The 22677-nt window shown below is 47.6% G+C and overlaps 1 protein-coding gene across 1 annotated transcript; it reads left to right on the top strand.

Moving 5' to 3' along the window:
- The first annotated feature begins 9608 nt into the window (after positions 1–9608).
- NOG (noggin) lies at positions 9609–12128 on the top strand. The gene has a single exon (XM_003211572.4). It carries the CDS (start codon positions 10881–10883, stop codon positions 11550–11552), a length of 672 nt encoding a protein of 223 aa, XP_003211620.3. The 5' UTR covers positions 9609–10880; the 3' UTR covers positions 11553–12128.
- The last annotated feature ends 10549 nt before the right edge of the window (positions 12129–22677 follow it).

Raw genomic sequence — 22677 nt, 5'->3', positions numbered from 1 at the left:
TATATGTTCAAAGCACGGTTCCAGCTGGTTTGAACTGCAGCTGTTGTGAACACACTCCGTGCTATGAACAGAGGCTCAACTGAGGCTGCATAGCTTAAGCATTGTAGAAAATGAGTCATATCCATCAAGTGGCCACCTGTGAAAAGCTTTCAGTGCCGTGCATGCTGCCACACTGGGATTCTTTGGCAGAACACGGGGAGAGAATTTGTTTTGCTGGGATGATGTTCTGTTCCTGCACTGCTTTGCTCAGAGTCCCCCTTTGCACTGTACCACTGTCAGGTGTATAAGCTGCAAGCTGTGGGGCACAAAGCAAGTCCACCCAAGTGACAAAGACATCCACAGCCTTGGCTCAGGTGTGAGAGCAGTCCTGGGGATGTTTCTCAGACACTAAGAGGCCTGGTACAGCGTGGCTCATTGCCACGAATGTGTTTGTTCCATGCTCACACATAGGCCCTTCAGGCTCGCTGCTCTGCATGGCACCCTGTGCCCTGCTCAGGGGGCAGCGCAGGGACCGCTCCCCACTGCTGGTGTGGAGAAGCAGCAGCAATTCAGATGCAAAGTAGGAAATTCTACCAACGGTTACGTTAAATTTAGAAGGCTGCTTCTAAACTAATTTTTGTCTGTGTGGTGTTTCCTTTCTGTGAGGATTACTTCGAGAACTTGTGCAGAGAGTAACCGGTATTCCTCCCTGCACAACTGTTCCCTGTAGCTGCATTCTTAGTCCTTCACACTCACCACCAGTCAGCGGGGCCACTGCTGGCAGCAGCACGACTGCCACTGCCTTCTGTGTGGCTGGGATCAGCCCTTCTCACTGACAGATAACTTCCACTGCAGTGAAATCAGGAGATGCAGCCTCTCTGCCAGTATTTCACTGTGATAAAAGATGTGAATTGTCCTAAGTGAGGGCTGCTCGGTTTTGCTGCTTTCTGACCTTGTGGTGGCCAGCTCTGTACTCTATGTACCTGTGTGCTTTCATCTGTCTTCTCCCTCTTTTTTATCTCTGTTGTCCATTGAGATGGTCCAGAATGCGGGGCCTGAGGTGCCTTCAGCACATGCATGGTGCCTGCTGCAAAGCAATCCTGCTTACAGGGCGCCAGTGTTCACGGATACCTTTAGCTGAGAAAGCAAAGTGAGGACTGAAAGAAGCTGAACTCAACAAGTCACTGAGCACATGTCAAGTGCACATATCGCAATGCAGAAAACGTGCACCAGTTTGTATGAAATCTGCTGGATTGTCTTCCTGCAGTCTGTGACAAATCTCCATATGAAATCACAGCTATCCTTGCGTACCTCTCCACATGTTCACACAAGGCTTTGAGAGCAGCCTTTCAACAAGGAGCTGCTATTTTCCTATGTTCTTAGTCCGTAACACAAGCTCTTACCTCCTTTTACAGATGTTTGTTTGCCCACTGAATGGCGTTGTTTGAGCCAATCAGACTGAAGTCAGCTTCCATTATGAGCACTGTGTGGCAGTGCTTTGGGTTCTACCTGGGATCTCAGACCCACGAATTCAGTTTTGGGGCCTGAGCAAACACACACAGCTGCATCTGGCTCCTGCTGGCATGTGACTGTGCCAGGGTGGAGATTTGGTGACAGGGACCTGGACAGAAGCTGCTCCCTGAGCTGTTCCCCACGGCACTGGCAGTGCTCAGCAGCAGTGCTGCTGCTCCGGGCATCCACTGCCCTCTTAACAACCGAACGTACGTGGGCACGAGGGAACGAGGGAATCGAGGCCTGCCTGCTCTTTGCCACTGTCCTTTGGGAGGCACTGCTGCCCACTGAAGTCCATGTGAACTTTTTCTGTCCCTTCACGGGCTTCTGGAATGAAGCCCTCTCCAGCATCAGGATCTGAGCTGTGGGATCAGGCTCTTACCTTGAGGATCTGTGCACTGAGTGCCTCCTGTCTTGTCTGTGTAGCTGCTGAACTAATTGATAGGCACTTGGCTCGTTACATTTATCCTCCCAAGCTGAGGGATCACGCACCAGTGGCATTGAAAAGGCTGAATGATTTGTCCTGGTTCATGCTTTTGAATAAAATTGACAGCTATGAGATGGAAATATTCAGCTCTTTTTTTTTTTTAATTTGCTGCAGGAAAGATTTATCGGACAGAGGTGACATCTTTGACCAGTTTTGTCCTGCCGGGGTATCTCTGAACGCCTCCACGAGCTGCAGAGGGAGAGGAGTTGTCTGAGGCACCGGTGTGTTCAGGTATCTCTTTCTCTCCCCGCCACAGCCACGCTGCCCTTCTGGCTCTGGGATGCTCACTGACTCAGTGCTGCCAGCCTGGCCTGGGCTGGCCGGGCACCCCGAGGTGCTGCATCCCCTGCAGGGAGCCGAGGGCACCGGAGCCCTGGGGAGCTGGGGGCTGGCCGGGGGCTGTGTGCCTCGCAGGGTGCCGGCGGCCCGCGGGCCTGGGGGCAGGGCGGCTGTCTATTTTTAGTGAGGGTTTTATAGAGTGGATCCCTGCGGTCTGGCTCCACACTGAAATATTGTCCTAGTCTCAATGACATAAACACAGGGCCAGCCTGTGATCCTGGCGCCAGCTTCAGCTTAGGGAATGTGAATGAAAGTACCAGTGGGGTCCAGGCAAGAAGGAGAAGAAAAAAAATCCCGACTGTAATTACAAATAAATCCCAAACCCTTTCGCTCTCATGGCTCACTTAGTACAGCAAATAGCCTCTGATTCTCTACAAATAAGACCCAGCTTAGTCACTGACAGATCTACCAAGAGGCAGTTAATGGAATAATGACTAAGGGAAGCTTAGGGTAATTTACAAACGGTTCCCGGTGTCGAAGGGCGATCGCCCCCGCCTCACCCCCACCCTGCTCCTGCAGCCCTAAGCTGCTGGGCAAGACCAAAGCCTCGGCACACAAGGGCTGCAGGAAGCCTCTGTATTTATTTGCTTATTTAAGAGATCTAATACGGGAGGATGACAGGCAAACTCCAGTATCAGGAGCTGAATTGTGCCCCTGGAGTGAGGGACTGAGGTGAGGGTCTGCAGAGCAAGGTTATTCTTGCCTCCTGTTCTGATGAGAAAATTGAGGAAATCTTAGGTGAAAGTAGCGTAGAAAGCCAGCTCTGCCATGAGACTCTACCAAAGCAGCAGTGTGGCTTGTTCTGTCACAAAGGTAGGTCTCTTTGAATCACTTGTGCATACTTAATATTTGAGGTGAAGTGCTCAGTGTACTTAAAAAGTTGTGCTGAAGCTGACCTTCATGTTCAGAGTATGGGGAAGTCTTGTGAAACTCCTACTGTGGTCATGGCAATTATGGTTTTTGTTTGGTTTTGATCTTTTTGTGAATAAAAACACAATAGTACTCCAAAAACTCCTTATTCTATCACGAATGGGAACAACAGGAATGCTGTTCCTGCACGGGAAGCAATTGCACACATGTACACACAGTCGTGCAGATGTGCAGAGAACGAATCCAAGTAATGGTTAAAGGATACTCCTTTGTGTCTGGCACCTTACTGATGTGTTTGTTATGAAAACAAGTACTTTAAAAGTTGATGTGACTTGAGAAGGCATGCTAAACAGCAAGGCATTCTGTTCAGTGCCATTATTTCAGTCTTGCTTGAAAGAAAATTATCTTAAGACCATGGTATAGGTGTGAAAATCTGGCTGATTGTTCTGGGATGGGTGATTTCTTCATTCGGTCCCATCTTAGACTTTACAAGTGTCTGTGCTGGAAGGAGGAAAGCATTAGTCACTTGTGAACGTTTTTGAATGAAAAGAAAGCGAAACTCCTAACTGATGGTTTCTGAAGGAAATTGACTATGTGTAAGAGATGCTTTGCTCTGAGCTGAGCACATGAGTGATTTGTGACCCCGCTTTCTTTGCTGCAGAGGTGTTTGTCTCATGTTCCTACTGCAGCCTGTGTCAGTTCTCCTTTAGAGATGGTGGTGCTAAGGGATGTTGCACTATGCCCAAAAATGGCTCTAAAAGTTTTAACTCTATCCTGTAATTGATGTGTTGTGTAAACTGCAATAAAGGAAGGATATTAAAAAGGATGGTGGGGGACACATATTTAATGAGGATGAGTAAACACACCCAAGATGTAACTGTAGATATAAGAAAAATAAAAGCAGCTGGGGGGCTTCTGAGACATTGTTTGTCTTGAAAGTGATGAGAAGAGGCACCATCAAAAGACTTGTTTTACTACAGTCATGCTTCATTATGGGGAAGGAGAGCATGGGGAAGGGGAGGGGTGGGGGTTCCCTACGTGACCAGGTTGCCAGAAGAGAGAACCTAACTCGTTTGCATGGCCTAATTAATCCCTGAACCCAGTCAAAGCCTGAGTCAGAGGGAGAGAGCAAATGTCAGATCTGTGTCTGGGAAGCCTAGATTCATTACTTGACTCGCCTGGGTCCCTTTGCCCTCACAAGCAAAGACTTGAAACTCCCAAGCCAAATGAACATGTCCCAGAGGTTCATACTGAGCATTGGCAGGTTTGGAATATGTCTCTTTTGTGTCTGTTTCTGACTCTGAATTAATCAGATAACCCCATGTGTATGTCTGTCTCATCATTTGGGAGAGAAAATGGAAAGCTTTCTGTTTCCACTGAAGGTACAAGTTTCTTTGAAAATGACTCAGTTACACATAGAGCTTTTCACAGCCAACCCTGTCACCGTTCATTTGGATTTCATGACATTTTGTGGTGGCTGTGAAGATAATGTCATGCACACGACTCTGGCTGATCATGCTGATCTTTTTGAAGAGATCAGATTCCCTAAAGGGAAAAAGCGTAAGAAGCAGGAAAGGAGTGATAAATACAGATGCTGAGGAAAAACACACAGTTTATTCTTTTTCAAGTTATTAAATCTCCTTCATCCTTGCAGATCTTCCAACCAGAGCAGATTTAAAGAATAGCTAATAGTGCAGAGATTCCCAGTTGGAGGGACCTTCCCCTCTTGCCTTTACTCTGGAGGCAGGGCTGTAGTCAGAAGTTGTTTTGTGTAAGGTTAAAGCGTGCTTTTTGATTACTCTGTAGCCAAAATATTTCTTGTGATCACAAATGCTGCCATCTAGATTTGGTCGGGGGCTGCTTCCCCTGATATCTCAGTGATCCGCTCCCCTGACCAGACGCTGCCTTTGGAACATTTTGCCCCAGTGTCTGAGGCAGCATTTACTGAGTGCAAGGGACTGTGGGCTCAGGACATCGTTGACAGAAGTACTTTTAAATTAAGTTTAATCTTCCTTCATTCATAACCAGGAGGCTAAATATGATGTAATCGGATTTATTTTTTCCTCTTCACCCCCACTGGAGCCAGGAAAATGAAGTAGTTGAGAGAAGAGGGGTTGTCATTTTCAGTCAAGCAGCCATTCATCACGGAGCATTAGACAATTAGCAATAAAACATTTCGAGGGCTCCATTGGTGCTAAAAGGGTGAGAGGGTCTTTCTAAATATCAGAGGTGGGAAATGTTATGTGTCGGGGTTGTTCGGTAGCTGGCATCAATGAATCACTCACACATGCAGGTCTCCACTGGGGGGTTGCTGTATTTCTTGCTTTGTTGAATCTCTGTCACTCAGTTGTCTGTGGTGTTCCATAAAGAAGGGAATAGGAAAAAATTGGTTTATCTCAGTAGATGTTTATCTTAATAAGCTGGCAAAAAAAAAAAAATAATAAATAAAAGGATAAATACATTCCTGCTTGTCATGTGTGTATATATGTAATATATGCTGCTACAGGGAGTTTGTTTGGATAAACAGTGTTGCCTGTGTGGAAAATGAAATCCCCTTCAAGAGCCATTGCTTGTAAATATAAGTGTCATTTTTTAACATAAAAAATGCCCCCGGTTTCTGTTTCATCTTTGCCAGTTCTCCCACTGGCCTCTCTGTAATGAATTGGTCTGCAAACTGCGAGGCACTCTGCCTGCTCTGCTCTCTTTTCTTGACTGCAGAGATGTTAATATTTGGCACAGAAAGCAGGATGGTTGGGTGGGGCGGGGGGAGGCGGGGGGGCATTAGAAAAGCTCTGGCTTTCCTCTGTCGCAGACCTTTTGCAGCAATGAATAAATAAGTAAATAAAATGTTTAATTCCTGCAAGCGGGGTTGCAGCCAAGAAAACTGTTCAGAGAGATTCAGATTTATGGCACAAAACACTGCTGAGAGAAAAAGCAAGAGACAGAGACAGTGGAGTTCCACCTCCCGTGATATATAGAGCCAAGGGGAGGTATAAATACCCGCCACTTCCCGGACCCTCTTTTAAAAAAAAGACAAACACCCAGGATCCTGTCTCTGGCTGGCTTGCAGCAAGGCGCCCTCATAAAAGCTAAGATAAACAGTTTATCAGCAGATGAATGCACAAGCCCTGTTCTAAAGACAAGAGTCTATACCGTAGGAAAAATGCAGGAGCGAGAGGAGAGGGCTGAGAATCAGGGAGTGCAGTATTTGAAGAGCAAGAACGACGTGAAAGGAGAAAAATAGAGCAGTTCTGTAAGGACCTTGCAAGACTTTCTTCTCTTCTTTGGCAGCCTTTGCTCTCTTTTTTTAAGGATACGTTTGGCAAGTGTCAAGTCTGCTCTTTCCATATAGCTGTACTTATTGAGGACTAAAACCTTACATTTTTATTGGGGGTGGGGGGCTGTCTTTTTTCTTTTTCTTCTTTTTATTGCTTTAACACATCGGTCAGGATTTACTCCACCATAAAACATTCATCCCAGAGCTTAGTTTCAAAATACATTATTTATATATCATTTGTCACTGCAGATGCAGCTTCTTGGCCAAATGCATCCATCCCTGTCTCCATTCTCTTGGGATTTCAAGGCAGAACTTTGCTCTCTCAAAAAACTGTTTACCTTCCAAACTATGTGATTCATAACTGTTTTCTTTCAGAGTAGCTGATCACCTACTAACATTGTGTAGTCCATTAAAACACTCTTCATTCTGTGTTTGAATTTGGAAAGGGAAATGGATGAGGTACCATGAGATGCATCACTGTTTCTGATGCCTGGCTGGAGCTTCCCAAACCTTGCCAGCTTAAAGGACACTGTTTGCAAGCTGTGGAACAGTTAAGTTCACCTGTGGTGCCTGGAGTCCCGGGTGAGCTCACACGTGGCCTATGAGAGCTAGAAGGTCAATTGGGAAGTTTGCCATGGGGCATATAAGAACTATGTAAAATGTGCATCTCCTTTAGAAATCTTTTAGGGATTCACCATTTAAAAGAAAACAAGTTGAAAATGAATTCTTGAGTTTCTTACAAAATGTGTAGGATTGTGATCAAGGAACAGGGAGTTGGTCCAGGAGCTAACTAGGAGATAAGACTGCACCTGAAGTGACTTCGGTTCACTTTTCTGCTCCGTCAGTCAGAAATTTCCTCTGTAATTTTAGCAAGACTTTGGACTTTTTCGTCTGTATTGATACAGGTTTACTCTAGTTGTGCTTTGCAGCATCAGTGTGAAAGAGGCAAGGACCAGCATTCCTGCTGTATAGATAGGAAAGCGCAGACCTCTGAAACATATTGCCTGAAGCCTGATGGGCACAGGACTTCTCTGGTTGTGCTGTCAGTTTTTCTTCATTTAACAAACAGTCACTGTCTGATCTGCAGGCGGGTTCTTCAAAATAAGAAGCGAGAGGCAATGAGTTCCTGATCTACATTAAAAAAATCTGTAAGGGAAACAAGAACAGCTGTGAGGAAGCCTCCTCTGCTAAGGAAGACACAGCTTTTCTGAGCACACCTGGCACAGTTTCTCCTCTCCCAGCTTTGGGTGGTTTATTCCTTTCTGTGAGGTTCACTCTGCTGTAGAGGTGCAGACTCACTTAGAGCTCACAGTGGCTCAGCCCCTGCACTGCATTCAGCACGAAGGCCCTGAGCCCTGGGGTGGCTCAGCAAACGCTGTCAGTTTTTCTGGGCAGATTTAACGGGAAGCAAATCGCTCTGGAATTCTCTCTGTGAATCCTTGTGGGCTGCGATCAGATCCTTAACATAATGTGTTTTCAGAGCTGTGCCTCCAGAGTCCCAGCAGGGCAGCTGCATGCTTCTTCTCTCCTCATCAGCGCTGTGACCCCGCAGGAGCAGCATCTCCAGCAAGCCCACATTGGCTTCCTGTGTGCCTTGAAAGTTGTATTTGCTTTGTCTACTGAAAAAACACATTTTTACTACTGTCAGCACTCCAGAACCAATAAATTTGAGGCAAAGGGAGTTGTTTCCTCCTCTGCTCCATGCACCATTGCCAGTAGAGTGACCAGCTCGGTCCTGCCTGAGCTGCTGGCCTCTGGCCCTATCCCAGGCAGGGCTGGCATCATGCACCGACTCTGGATCAGGCCCTTCACCTCTGGGTTTCATTTATTGCTGTTTTCAGCAAACTCCGAACTAAACCAATTTGATGGGGATCCAAATCTCTTTTCCCTCTGACCCAGAGGCTTCTGGCAGAGCTGTTACTGGCAGCTCTCCCCGTCCTGCTATCAGCCATTCCACCGAGAAATTCTTGGGCCGTGAGTGACTTCTGTCACTTCTGCTTTCCTCGAGCTCGTGCGGCCTCGCCAGCAGCGCGGTGCTCCTTGCAGACACCTGGCCTGGCGCAGGCACAGCCCGGAGCAGCCCGCTCTTCCTGCAGCCCCACAGCTGCAGTGCGGCACGGGAGGGTCAGGGCTGCGTGGTTTTGAGTGTAGAACCTGAAGCACACAGCTGGCATGAACAGGCAGGACACAGGCTTCGGGGGCTTTATTTTTAGACTCTGAGACTGGTCGTTAAAAAAATTGTTTTCAAGTACCAACAGAGTAAAACTGAATTTGTTATGAAAGCAGAAATACAGGATGTCAGGAAGTAACTTCAGAATTTTTGCTTTCTCTTCAAAGCAGTTATTTTAACCTGTTGTTGTTTTTGTGTCTTTGTGTTTAAACAAGGTGGCTTGAAAGCAAATTCAGAAATATTTGCAGTGACTTACAGGTTGCTTTCCCTGTCTGCTCCTTGGCAGTGCTGCCGTACACAATGAGGAGGAACTGGCCCACACCAGTGGCCACTTTCCCAGTAGTTTCATTGGGGAAAAATCTGATCTAACCTAATATTTGCCTGCTTTCATAAAACTCCTTTATGAAGAAGTATGGCAACATAGACTCCCTGAAAAGAAGGAGAAGGGAGGATGGGATCCAAGGAGGAGCGGTTTCTCTCTTCCTCATCCACTTAGCACTGCACATTTCCAACTTGTAGAACTCACAGCCTGAATGAAATCCTTCCCAAAAAAGCTCCACGACGAAACGAGGCCAGCTGCAGGTGGGAAGGCAGTGAGGGCGGAGAGCACAGCACCCAGTGTCACTGTCAGCCTCCTTTTCTGGTGCATGGCTTGGGGCAGTCTTCCACCTTCTTCATGTCACTGCGTTGAGTTCAGCCTAGGGAGTGAAAATAGATGATAAAATACAGTTAATTTTTAGAAAAGCAGCTGAACGTGGGCAATACAATCGACATATTACATTCATTAAGATCCTAAATGTGAAGAGCAGCGTTTTAACAAATGCATGAATAATTTAGAAGTGGCTGAGCTTCAGTCCATTAAACTCAGGCTCCTAAGCTCCTACGCAGCCCGTAGGATTCCAGCACTGTAGGACGTTTTACTCCCGTCCTCACGGAGCGCTCACTGACCCTGCCTGCACGCCGTCCGTGCCTCGCGATGCTTTTTGTGACACAGCACTTCTGCAGTAGAAGCGGCGTTTGGTGTCAGTCTGTAAAACCGCTCCACGTGCGTAACGTCGAGGCAACGTTTCTGCCTTAGCTGCACGGATTTGGCGCGGCACCGCGGCGGCGTTTCCGACGGAGCAGCCCCGAGCGCGGCCGTGGGGCCGCAAGCTGCGCTCCGGGCAGCGCTGCAGGAGGGCCGCTGCCGCGCTCCGCCGGGATGTCCGCGGGGCGGCCCCGGCTCGGCTCGGCTCGGCTCGGCGCCGCCAGCAGAGGGCCCGCTATGCCCGGCCGGGGCCGGGGCGTCTGCTCTGCCGCGTCCCCGCGGGCGGGCGGGCGGCCAGCCGGGCGCGTAGTGGGAATTACATCACGGGCCCATGTGCGGAGCCGGGCAAACCTTCCGCCCGCGGCCAGGTAGCGCCGCGCGGCGCCGGGCAGCGGCGCGGATAGCGTGGGGCCGCGCTCCGCCGCTCCGCTGCCCCGCCGCCCTTCCGCTGCGCCCATGGGGTGAGCGCCGTGCCGAGCCGCCGCTGCCGGCGGGAGGAGCGGAACGGAGCGCTGCCCCGCGCCGAGCATCTCCCGGGGAGCGGCGGGAGGCGGGGGGAGGCGGCGGGCTGCAGCCTTCCCCAGCAGAGGGTGTGTGCGGGGTGGCAAGGGGGAAGCCGCGCTCTCCCGGACTTTTGTGGGAGTGGGGGTTGCGTTGTGCGTGTGGTTTTTTTTAAGGGGGGTGGGGTGGGTTAGAAGAGAGTCTGTGGTTTCCATGGAGATGAAGCTGAAAGTGCAGGAAATTTAAAGGCTTTGGGTCCTCGCGAAGCAGACAAACTGGTGCCAACGTGCGCGGCTGCCGTTGCTGCTGAGGAGGCGGCTTTGCAAACGGCGGAGAGGAGCGGGGAGGAAGAGCCGGCGGCGACTTCTCGCACACGCACGGGCGGACGGCGAGGAGCGGCAGCGGGGAGCGCGACTCGCAACAAAAAGAGGCGTCTGTCTCCTCGTCGCGGGGAGCGCGAAAAGAAGCGGCGGCTGCGGCAGAATTTTGGAGCGGCTCCACCGGGAGAGCTTTTCTCGAGCAGCTCGCGAGGAGCGGGGCCGGCTCTGCCCGCGGCCGGGGGCTGCGTGCGGCGCTGCGGGAGCGGAGCGGAGCCCCGCACGGACAGGCGGTCCGGGATATCCGCGTCCGAGTTTTCTGATGCATTTGCTCGCACCTTCTTCCCCCGCTGCTTGGTGAACCCAGCCCCCCTCCCCCCCCCCCCGGCGGTCTCCCAAGGATGGATCATTCCCAGTGCCTTGTGACTATATACGCCGCGGCGGTGCTGCTGGGGCTCCGGCTGCAGCAGGGCTCCTGCCAGCACTACCTGCACATCCGCCCGGCTCCCAGCGACAACCTGCCTCTGGTGGATCTAATCGAGCACCCGGACCCTATCTTTGACCCCAAGGAGAAGGATCTTAACGAGACCTTGCTAAGGAGCCTCATGGGAGGACACTTCGACCCTAACTTTATGGCTATTTCCCTGCCCGAGGACCGGCTCGGGGTAGACGATCTGGCCGAGCTGGACTTGCTGCTGCGGCAGAGACCCTCGGGAGCGATGCCCGGCGAAATCAAGGGGCTGGAGTTCTACGACGGGCTGCAGCCGGGCAAGAAGCACAGGCTGAGCAAGAAGCTGCGCAGGAAGCTGCAGATGTGGCTCTGGTCCCAGACCTTCTGCCCGGTCCTATACACGTGGAACGATCTCGGCAGCCGCTTTTGGCCCCGGTACGTCAAAGTGGGCAGCTGCTACAGTAAAAGGTCTTGCTCGGTCCCAGAAGGCATGGTCTGCAAACCTGCCAAGTCCGTGCATTTAACGATCCTGAGGTGGCGGTGCCAGCGGCGGGGCGGGCAGCGGTGCACGTGGATCCCCATCCAGTACCCCATCATCGCGGAGTGCAAGTGCTCCTGCTAGGGCTGCGTGCCCGCCGGGCTGCCGGGGACCTTTGCTGCAACAAACAAGAGACACTGCTTTCTGGTTAACGTTGTAATGCACTGTAACGTGTAGGAGAATGTATATTGTGTGTATATATGGCACCGTTTTAATATACTATTAAAAGGTCAGTATTATACGTGAAATAATCAGCGTCTACTGTATTTTTAAGACTATTACCCTGATCGTTGCTAATGTATCTTTTTTTTTTTTTTTTTTTTGTATTTATATTCCAGAGAGGAGTTGCTTCGCTTTGGCGAAGTCGGTTTGTTGTTGTTGTTGTTGTTTTTTAATAAAAGGATTAAAAAATACAAACCAAACTTTTTGATAAGAAAACCTTTTAAAGCTATTTTCCATTATTTGGAAAGCGTGTTGGTGTGTTTGTTTTTTCTTCTTATGGACTTTAGGTTAAAAAGAAAACGCCTCTAGCACAATGTTATTGTAAATAGAACGGTTTGAATGACTTAATTCTATGTAAATGAAGAGTATCTGCTATTTATTCTTTATATCCCTGTAGTAAAAGCGCAGAGCAGAATTAAAGTCAACCACTAAAACACGCGCCGTGCGGGTGCTGTTTGCTGTTCGGTGCGCCCGCCCCGCGCTGCTCCGCTCCGCTCTGCGGGTTCCGCAGCCCGCGCAGCTCCAGCGCCGCACGCGGAGAAACCGCGGGGCTCCGGGCCGCTGCTCCGGGCTTTTGTAGCCGCTTGACATTTCATTTACAACGGGACACGTGTCTTTCACACCTACCATTGTGGTGGGACGCTGCTGAAACTTGACCCTTGGGCACTGGGGGTTTGCAGCGCAGACGCGTTATTAGCCCGGTCCTGTGACAGCATCGCACGCCCTCCCCGACCGGCGACAATCGCCCTCACAGCCCATTAACTCTGGGCACCCGCCGGTCCACGGGTGATCCGCCGCCGCCGGCAGCGCCCGGGCTGGGCACGGACCTGCTCGTTTCGGCGGCCCCGCGGTGCGGTGCGGTGCGGTGCGGGGGTAGCACGGCACGGCACGGCGCTGCTCAGCTCGCGGAACGGCGCTACCCGGCGCTGTCCGCGTCCCGCCCCCCCAGCCCAGCCCGGCTCCGGCCGCCCCCGCGCCGCTCTCCGCGGACGCGGAAATGCCCCGCGGCTCCGCCAGGACCCGCCGCCGGCAGCGGAGCGCTGGGCCGCGCCGTGCTGGGCCGGCCGGCGGTTGTATCTCATAGGTACCGACTGCAAAAACAAACGCTCCACGTGTTCCTCAGAGGCGCCCTGACAGTGCAGAAAGCCTTTTCCTTATTTATCTTGGAATCAAAAAACTTTTTTTTTTTTTTTTTTAACTCTCAGGGAATCTATGCTAATCATTCTGCAGCCGCGTGTCTCTCGCTGGCAGAGCCCAGCCCTGCTTTCCCCGGCGCTCAGCTCGCCTATCTCCCACTGCATATTCATTCCCCCTCTCGCTCTCTCGGTGCGTTTTACCGTCCGTCTCTTTGCTTTTAATTTCAGTACTTTAGGAAAAAAATCAGATCTTGGGACATTTGGGGTATTCATTAACCTAGTGAAGAGGAACAGAGGTATTATTACTCACATAGAAGGCACCCTGCCCCCATGTCTATCTAAGGGTTCATTGTAAAAGGATTAAAAGTTAAAGACCTTCATCTTATGATTCTTTCATTTAATCTTCGTGGCGCCTGAAAGACATGCTGGATGGATGATCACATTTAAAATATTCCTAATGTCGGCTACCTTAGGACTCCAGGCAGGGCAAACAAACGTAATTTATTTCTAGAAGAAAGGGGATATTGAGATGTTTAAGTTTATGAACCACCATTACCATGTATATTTGTTAGGTTCTGACAAATACCCAAATAACATTAAAATCAGCCATTCATCACATATGAATTTATGCAAAACCTTCTATGCCTGGGGCCAATATTTTTTTAGACAGAGTTTCACTTGCAAAAAAAAAAAAAAGTTTATTTAAAAAAAAAAAGCCAAAAGCAAGAGTTTTTCATGACTGGTAAACACGAGAATTATGTGAACAGAAACTATTTCATGCTGGGATGGCAGCCAGCGACTCGGGAATGTCAACAAAAGTTCTCCGAAGGTTGAAAATGTCACTGGATTACAATACAAGGTCCTTTGCCCCATTAGCACACGTTACTACGGTAATATTCCCACCGGCAGTGAGGGACTCGCCCCCGATTCATCCCTCGGTGATCCCGCAGTGGGGCAAACAGAGATGTTGTCTGCAAACCGCCTCTGACTGCCTGCTGCCGTGTGCAGGGCTGTGCGTGTGTCTGCTCAGCACCACCGCTGGCTCCTGCCTCCAGCTGATAGGGGCTGCACTCAGTACAGCACACGTCCGTGCGTCCCTCCTCGGCTAACACTGCCCCAGTGCTGAGAAATACAGTTTGGGTTAAAAAAATCAACTTTCACCCTCCACAAGCCACGTGATTTTTATGATTTTTTTTTTTTTAAGAACTAGCTAAATTTTGTCAGCTGGTGGAGCAAAAATAAACTAGTTGTTTCCACTGTTGTTTCTGGTCAGGTTCACTTTCTGGTCCTCCTGCCCCAGTGTTGAAATGTTTGGCTTGTAGTGGAAGTGTTTCAAGCCAAACAAATAAAATAGCTTTCTGGTGAATGTTTCGATGCAAATCTTTTTAATATTAGATTTTGTAATATGTTTTTAGAACAGAATTGAATTATGGCTCTTTCAAATTGAAATCAATTCATAACACGGCCAATTTTTGTTTGCTCATCTTTGTAGTGGCACAATAAGACCTCACAGAGACCACTGTGGGGAAGAAATAAGAAGGGAAAGGTTGAAGTTGAGCTTGTAGTTACTCTTCAGTTTCTTCTTTTGCAATTTTAGTGCCTTAAAGTGTAACGTTGGAAATTTAAATTCGTATCCACCTCTGGCACAGAATGCAACCTCAGGTGTCTTTTCACCTGTGCACACAGCCCCTTGTGAGGAGTGCAGCTCTTTGCCTTCCCTGTTGGCACTGCTGGCTTGCACCCAGCACCGTCTGCCCTCGCTCACCACGTGTCTATTCAGAACATGGGGAGTAAGGCCCAGCTTTCAAGGTGATCCCTCGGCGGCCTTGGATGCAGCATCCAGAGCATTATCTCTGCCAGTGCAGAACAGTATCTTATGCAGTATTCTGTTGATCAAGGGTAATACTGTTGATGAAGAAGAAAATAGAGACCAGAATTAAGTTGTCCAAGAGTTTGAATAAGCTCGCTCAAAGTCAGTCCAGAAAGTGTGAAGAAAAAGAACCAGTGAGGAAAATGTATTACACGTACCACCGAAGGATGGGGTCCTCACACTTCCACTTATGTGAAAAAATGCATTTGAGTTCTTTTATCCTTTTCAAAATACCACCACAAAGATACATTCTTGAGATTGCACAAGTGCATGGTGCACCACAAAAATAACCGCAACTAGAAATTAGAGCAGTGCTGTTTGAATAAATACTGGGCAAGATTTTCCTCTTCCATAGTTTTAATAGAGAAATAATCTTAGTTTAGTAATGTCAACAGCTGTTAAAAAATTCCTCGCAGTTCACCTTACTTGTTATATAAATGTAATCTGCACCATGTTGGTTGGATCTTGGATCCGTTAAGAAGAAGATATTCCAGATCAGAGATTTGCCAGGAAATCTTCATTGGAAGTTGAAATAAATATAATGACGTCATCACGTAATGTAACATCACTGCTTTCAAGGTAAGCCAAACCAGAGGTATGTTGGCAGGGGAGCGCTGCCACCTGGTAGAGCCATGCTAGGAATAGATACGATACTCTCATCGCGTGGGGAGGAGAATAGCCACACTCTTCCTGGAGTGCCCACAAGGATCCTGCAGTCTTTCTGTGCGTGTAACTCCTCCGGGAGTCGTGCTGCACACGAGAGCTGCAGAATCCATGTCAATGCTCTCTTTTGAGGGAGCAGCTACAGCAAATTTGAAGAGACCCTTTCATTCCCTCTTCCACGCTCCCAGGCCAAGCAAGAAACTCCAATGGTTAAAAGGAAGGGGATGAATACGTTCACTTGAAACAACTGTTGGAATGGTTCAGAAAGGAACAGAAGCATTCAGCATTCAACATTAAAGCCTGTAAGTCCATAGACGTGTTATTGGAGGATCAGCCGTTCGCAGCTATCTTTCGGGAAGGCTGAATACCAGCGTGTTACTGTTAAGACTCTGCAGGGAAGAGCTGCTGTGTGTGTGATGTGCTTTCTGAAGAGTGGGAGAGCAAAGAAACTGGATGAGAAATCTGCACGGGTGCCATTTTGCAGCGAGTCGCGGTGCTGAGAGGCAGGATGGGAGCTGCAGAGGTGGCACCATTCGCCTGTAGCTCCCAGTGGTTACTTCAGATGGAAAGCAGCTGCAAGCAGATATTCTGGGGGCTCACTGGCTGTGCCTTCCGCCTTGTCTGGGAAGTATTTATGCTGCCATTAAGCATGGGTCAGGACCAGACCGACCTGTGTGTGATTCAGCCCAGCCAGGCTGCAGCTGTACAGGAAAGCCTGTCAGTTGTCCCTGTAAGGATCCCAGCAGCCTGCGGATGCGCCGATGCAAGAGCCATCGCTGAGCTAAAGCCAGCAGCACCGACCGAGTGCACACAGGTCTCAGCTCTGCACTGAGACAGACATTCCCCAGGACTCACATCTCTCCCTTAGAGAACCCAGGAGCACGAGCTGCATCAGATAATCAAAACAGAGTTTGAAAATAGGTTTCACACTCCCTTCTTGTTTTTTTTTTTTCCCCCTCCTGAGAGGGGGAGTGGCAAGACTCCCATCACAAAGAACGTTACTCAGAACCAGAACAGATCTTAAGGCACAACACTAAAAACCTGTATGCAATGCAGAAGGACTGGGTGGCTCGAGGGATTGGTAATGGTATAAAGAGCTTTTCACCACTAGGCTTCTGGCTTCGGTCCAGAGGTAGTAACTGAAAGCCACAGTCATCTGATGCCTGCATCGTGGGCTGTGCAAAATGAGTTGTTGGTCTCTGCGTAGATCCTACCAAGCGGGATCCAGATCACAAAGCCACCACCAGAACTGACATTCTTGCTAGGTCTCTCAATCAATAGAGCAAAATGAAACAGGAATGGGGACATTTGATCTGTGTCGGTGATTCAGTGGTAATAAGGGTGTATTGTTAGGGGGGGTTGTTTGTTTGCTTGGTCAGTGTGTTTAACACAGGAGAATGTAAGCAGTATAGCCCCTTGTATGGATACAACGCTAATAGTATGTAGCATTTTCCCTCTGGCACAGTAGTACCTTTATACTTGACCTACACCTGGCATCCTTTTACCTGGCTTGGATGCAAAACCAGCTCCAGAGGAAGATGCAGCAAATGCAAGGGCCTGCTCTGCTGTTACACTGATCAGGAGCATCCACTGCATAATGTGGTGCAAATTATTTTCCACTAAATTAACCTTACTTCTAATAGTATGGATGCACTCTGCTCACGGGGTTGGTCTGCTTTAGTCAAGGCAGCGCAGTGTCGCAGGGCTGAGCTCAGAGGTTCCCCTTTCATGGCACCCCAGTCATGCAGCTCTTTGAACGCTCCTTTCACCAAATGAAGGATGGAGCAGGCTGTGATTCAGGACATGCTTGCCAAGCTGCTGTGTAGTACCTGTTCTGTGCAATAAAAGAATCCAGCACCTTTTCTCAGCAGTATATAAACTGATGTTAATTTTGAGTATTAGGAAAATGTACATAAAACCAACACATATTTACACAAGGGCCGTTGTAAACATCACTCCTCTGTTTCAAAATGAACTTTCTGGTATTCCAAGCACTTCACAATATTGTCTGTGAGTGAAAAATGCCCTGAAAATAATTTTCCTTCACTCCCACTCCTATCTTGTTTGGACCTTTAGAGATACCACATATCTAGTCAGTTGCAGTTTGCCCTTTGCATGGATTTGTTCCTCCCAGGGTGCTGATTTCTTTCATACAGCAACAGAATACTGGAAAATATTCCTTAAATTGGATTTCAAACATGCATAAAGTAGCTGAGGGACTTCACAGAGCAGTGAGGACAACTGAAATTGTATCTTTCAAAACGGAGTGGATTTCCAAGTCCATCACGTCCCTTTGGAATAAGAGGGTAACGTTTTGGATGTAGTGCTTGCACAATAAGTGAGGTCACTGACTCACTGAAGCTCTTGCAAATAAGCCTTACTATATTAGCTATTAGCAAACTCTAAATTAAGTGCTTTGTTGCAAATCTTGTGGCCTTAGGAACTCGAAGGTACCTGCCCTCTGGCTGTATCTGCTCACTGGCTTCAGGAGAGACGTGTCCCTTTCACGGGATAAAATACTGGGCCCAGATCTTACACCGCATGTGGGCACAGTGGGGAATTCCCTGTTAGCTGAACAGTCAGCTGGTTCACCAGGAGCTGTGCAAAGAAGGCAGTGCTGCGAGACCACCAGGCCAGGGGCAGTTACACTGTGCTTAAACTGTCTGCAGAAGTGCAGGGCATGTTGGTCTGAGCCAACAAAACACTACGTGTGCACTCGGGCCAGACCTCAGCAGTCCTTCCAGTGACAGATCTCCTCCTGGCTGAGCAAACCCCGTTCCTGTGCTCCTCTGTGATGCAGGCTGATGCTGAGCACCCACAGCAGAGCATCCCGGGGGAGCCGAGAGCAGCCTGGGTGTTCAGGGGAGGGCTGTTCTACCTAACCAGGAACAGCTGAGTGTTGTGGTTTGTATAAACTGTTTGCCATGTATGTGTGGCATGTGGCAGTAAATGAAACACTTACTTTAAAACTTATTGAAGTTCTTTCAGCAAAAAAATTAATGTGGGGTCGGCTTTTATGCTTTGTTTCAAATGAAGCAGAGATTTATACACCTTATTATCCTAATTTTTTTCCAGACACTGCTCTGAATATCTTTCATATCTTATGGGAAATTAAATATCAGAGTTTTTAGAGAGATCATTTTTAATTTCCCATCTATGGTATGAACAAAAAAAAGGGTAAGTCTAATGAAGTGGCATGTAGTCAAATGTTCAGACTGTAATCATCCACAAAATATTTAAAGCAATCTGAATGAAACTTTTCAGACAGCCAGACTGGGTTCCTCTGACTTTGCAGCTTCTGAGAGATGCCAACAGACTTTAAGGCTAACATTCTCAGGTCCGGGCATCGTATTCACAAACAGACACCTACAGCTATGGTTTGAGTTTTGATGCTGAAACTCACAGTAGGAGACAATGATTATATTCCACAACGAGGAAGAGCAGACGTAGCCTACTGCTCCAGTTTGTGCTGGATACTGTGAATGTTACAGTTAGATAACAATATTTTTTTTCCCAGCAAGAACTAACGCAGATAGATGCACACTGAAAAGGTGGGATTTAGGTATATGGCTTTCCCAGGAGCTGAATGTAATCCCATTTTCATATCTGCTCACTCTGAACTTATGAGAAGAAAGACTTCGATCTTCTCACAGGCGAGAGGAATCCTCAAGCAAAGCGATGAGATTCTAAGCCATGTCTTCTGGAAGGGTGGATTTATAGGGGAGAAGGGAGGACGGGGCAAGCATAGCGAAGGCAGCATTCCTCTCCCTTCACTTTTTCCTCTCCTGCTGCCTCCCACCGAGGGGGATGCTGTCATGTGCTGAATGCCCTCCCTTCACTCCAGCTCTCAGCAGAGGCAGTGGATAAATGTATTGACTTCAATACCAGTATTTTATGCCAATCAAAGATCTCAATCTGCTTATAAAACAAATGAAGTATTTTCAGAAGTCTCATTTTCTATTTATTGTTGCCAAAAATCTTTCTGCCTTTATCATGGTAACCGGCTGTGTCACTGAAGTTTCTCTTTGTCTGTTAGTGCATCTTCCCTAAAGGTGGTCATAATATTGTGACGAAAATATTTTTTGACAGAATAGCAGAGATGTTATGAAATTGCAGGCTTTCTTTGGCGAGTTTAAAAGTAAAAGCAAATTGTGGCTTTTTTTGTCACCCATTTTTAATTCTGTAAATAAATTCTAAAGCTGTACTGTCCATTCTTGAGGAGCTCAGGAGAAACTTCCATTATAGCCTTTGCAGTTTTACTGGAGTTAACATAGAAGTCTGCGATTAAAAACGCTCCTTTGGTCACCTCATGGTTTAAAGCAGTGGTGTCGAGGGGCAGAACGTAAAAGTAATTTCACTGCTAATTACAATCTCTGGAATATTAATCCCCGTCAGTATTTTGCAGCAGGACGTTCAGTGTCTGTGCAGAAGGAGCTTCCACTTGATCAGCCATCTGCTCTTAGCTGGCAGCTGCAGGAGGCTCCCGCTTTCTGCACACTTTGCATCGGAGCAGAGTACAAGATATGTACTTTACATATCTGCTGCATTCGGGTTTGGGACAGCTATTGCTGTAACCTCTAGTGACCTGCTGTGCTGCTCATTGGAAACAATAATTTGAACACTGAGGGGAAATTGCAATATTTATAATATATTAAGCCATGGAACATGTGAAACCTGGTTTCCTGTGGATTTATGTCTTGAAAGTGAATTTCTGGAGCTCATTTGCCAAATCTATCTGGAGCCAAACCTGGACGGCACTACCCTGACCCTCCCATTTCTGGGGAGTGTTGTCTGGCCTGGACACTGCAAGCCAGGTGACATCAACTTTGAACAAGCCGAGCTCTGAGAGACATGTCCTGAATCCCGGACTGTCCGTCTGTCCTGCCGGGCGAGGCCCTGTCTTTGTGTCCTCACGTGTCAGAGCAGCTGAGCTTATGCTTCAGCTCACCTTAGTGATTGGAGCTACTAGATCTCTCTTCCCAGTACAAGTATTGTTTTTCTTATTAGTCAGAAAATTAATATTCATAGCTGAGAGAGAATACAGACACATAGGCAGCACAGCCCCATCAATCTCATTTCCTTTCAAAACAAACAAACAAAAAATTGCCATAGCACTGAGTAAGAGACGTGAACCCATTGAACAGCCCTGCTGCTAGCATTGAAGAGACCTATTGCAGATATCCCCCAACTTCCTCCTGCCTCAGGCATTCTTGAGCATCATTCTTGCTATCCTACTTGCAATTATACTTGCAATTTGCAAATCCAGTATTTATGTCAAATGAATACGCTGCTTTCTAACCTCTGCTGAGCACTTCTGTAGTCAATTCTGTAACCCTTGTCCCTCTTCTTAGTGTTTTGACTTCCCTGCATTGTACTGCAAGTGAAATTAGATTGAAGGTCGCTTTGAGAAAATGTCCCTGCTTCTATATCTGCTGTAAATTCTCGGAATGCTTCAGGTTCTGTTAAAACAGTAAACACTTCTGGTCCTCTCTGTGCAAATTGTCTTCCTGAGCTCTGTGCATTTATCTCCTCGTACAGCTGAGAACAATATTTTAGCAGCTTTATTTTGGGCAAAAATGGTGACTCAGTGGCAACATAACATCTTACAGATTCACATAAGCTGAAAAATGTGACTGCTTTCCAGCTAGGAAAATGCTAAACAATTTTTAAAAAATCCAAATATTTTGTTTTTATGATTTCAGAATAAGATTGGTTGTGTTGGGTTTTTTAATAATTTTAAATGGTTTTCCATTTTGAAAATTGGTATTCAATTCTGTGATCAAAAAAACCCACTTCTTTTTAATGTACTTAAGTCAAAAATCCCATCTCGATCAAAATTAAACTCTTTAAGACTGAACAGAGCGTTTTTTCTAGTTCTAAGCCAGCATTTCTTCCTTTACAGTTCACCAGAAATTTTCAAAATATATTATTTTTGGTGATCTCCAAGCATTTATTTAAATTATTCACCAGAGCTGTGAGGAATGGAAAAACTAGATTGTCTTAACAGCTCAAATCAGATGTCAGATCCATAGCTGCTGTAAATCAGCACAGCTTTGCTGGTGCCAGGCAAACCGCTCGGCTTCATGCACGCACCGAGCCCACGGAAGTGTTTGGCCCAGTGGGACTGTGCAGAGGAGCTCTTCAGGTGGATATGGCTTGGAGCTGAGATCCTGGAGAGCAGAGGCTTGGAAGACAGGAATATTGTCTGATTCATCTGTGGCATTAACATTTGATGCCTGTGTTTTCAGTACTAAGGATTAGTATAAATCCTGCGTGCATAGCCATGCGTTGCATGAATTTACTTTTAGGCTCCTTCACTAGGCATATTAAAAGTTGCATGACTTCCAAATCTTTCTATGTGCTGTTGATTAGCATTCCACCAGGATCACTAACCTATTAGAGTGCCTGTCACTATTGGTGGAAAAGAGTCTTTTATTTCCTTCTCAAATGATTTTGCTTTTCTTCAATGGTGTCCATAGCAACACATACTGGTAGTGATGAGTCCCTGATTCTGTTGCAGGCTTTCCAGAGCAGTGTCTTGCCAGTAACAACAGTTGACCCGACATTGTGAGGCTGCTGGGAGGCACGTAGCCACACTGGTTCTCCTGATGAATGGGAGGTATCTTTCCCTCCGTGGCAGGTCAGTTCTGGTACGTGACATGGCTGGTTTGTGATCAGACTGGCCCCTTCTGTAATTCTGGACACGGTTATGGGGATCTGACTTGGATGGCCTTTTGTCTGAAAGTCGTTTTCTAAGTGTATGTGCATAGTAGCATTCCTGTGAGCGTGTGCAAGTATTTCTAGGGGTACAAGCTGCTACTCACAGCTGAAAATGAGCCTTAAAAGCAAGCAGTCTGCAGAACGGCCCTCCCAGAATGTAGCCACAGGACAAAGAAAGTTATTTGTCCTTAATCTTCAGTCTTCTCAGTCTTCTCTCGCTGCCCTTAACCTTTTTGTATAGGTAAAATACATTTCAAGGAAATGAGTAATCTGCAGTACAGAGTATCTGTGCTGGAGACTTTAAATTAGAACCAACAATCTAACCTGGAGCTCAAATAAAAATGACTTCATTACCTAGACGGAGGCTGGCAAGGAAGACAAAATGCTCTGCTGTGTGGTCTCCTGTGCCTTAACTAATATTCAGAACTAACAGGAACGGATCTTGGACTTAGTAAGAGTTGGCTTTTTATCGCAGGGACCAGATCCAGTAACCTTGCTCCATGCAAGCAATTCTTACTTACATCTGTAATGAATGGGACAATTTGCTTAGGTAGAGATCCTCAGCATGTGTAAAAGGGGAAAGGACCTGGACAAAACC

Source organism: Meleagris gallopavo, chromosome 20 (assembly GCF_905368555.1).
Source record: "Meleagris gallopavo chromosome 20, MGAL_WU_HG_1.1, whole genome shotgun sequence".
NCBI classification, from domain to species: domain Eukaryota; kingdom Metazoa; phylum Chordata; class Aves; order Galliformes; family Phasianidae; genus Meleagris; species Meleagris gallopavo.
This window is presented reverse-complemented; position numbering and strand designations above follow the sequence as displayed.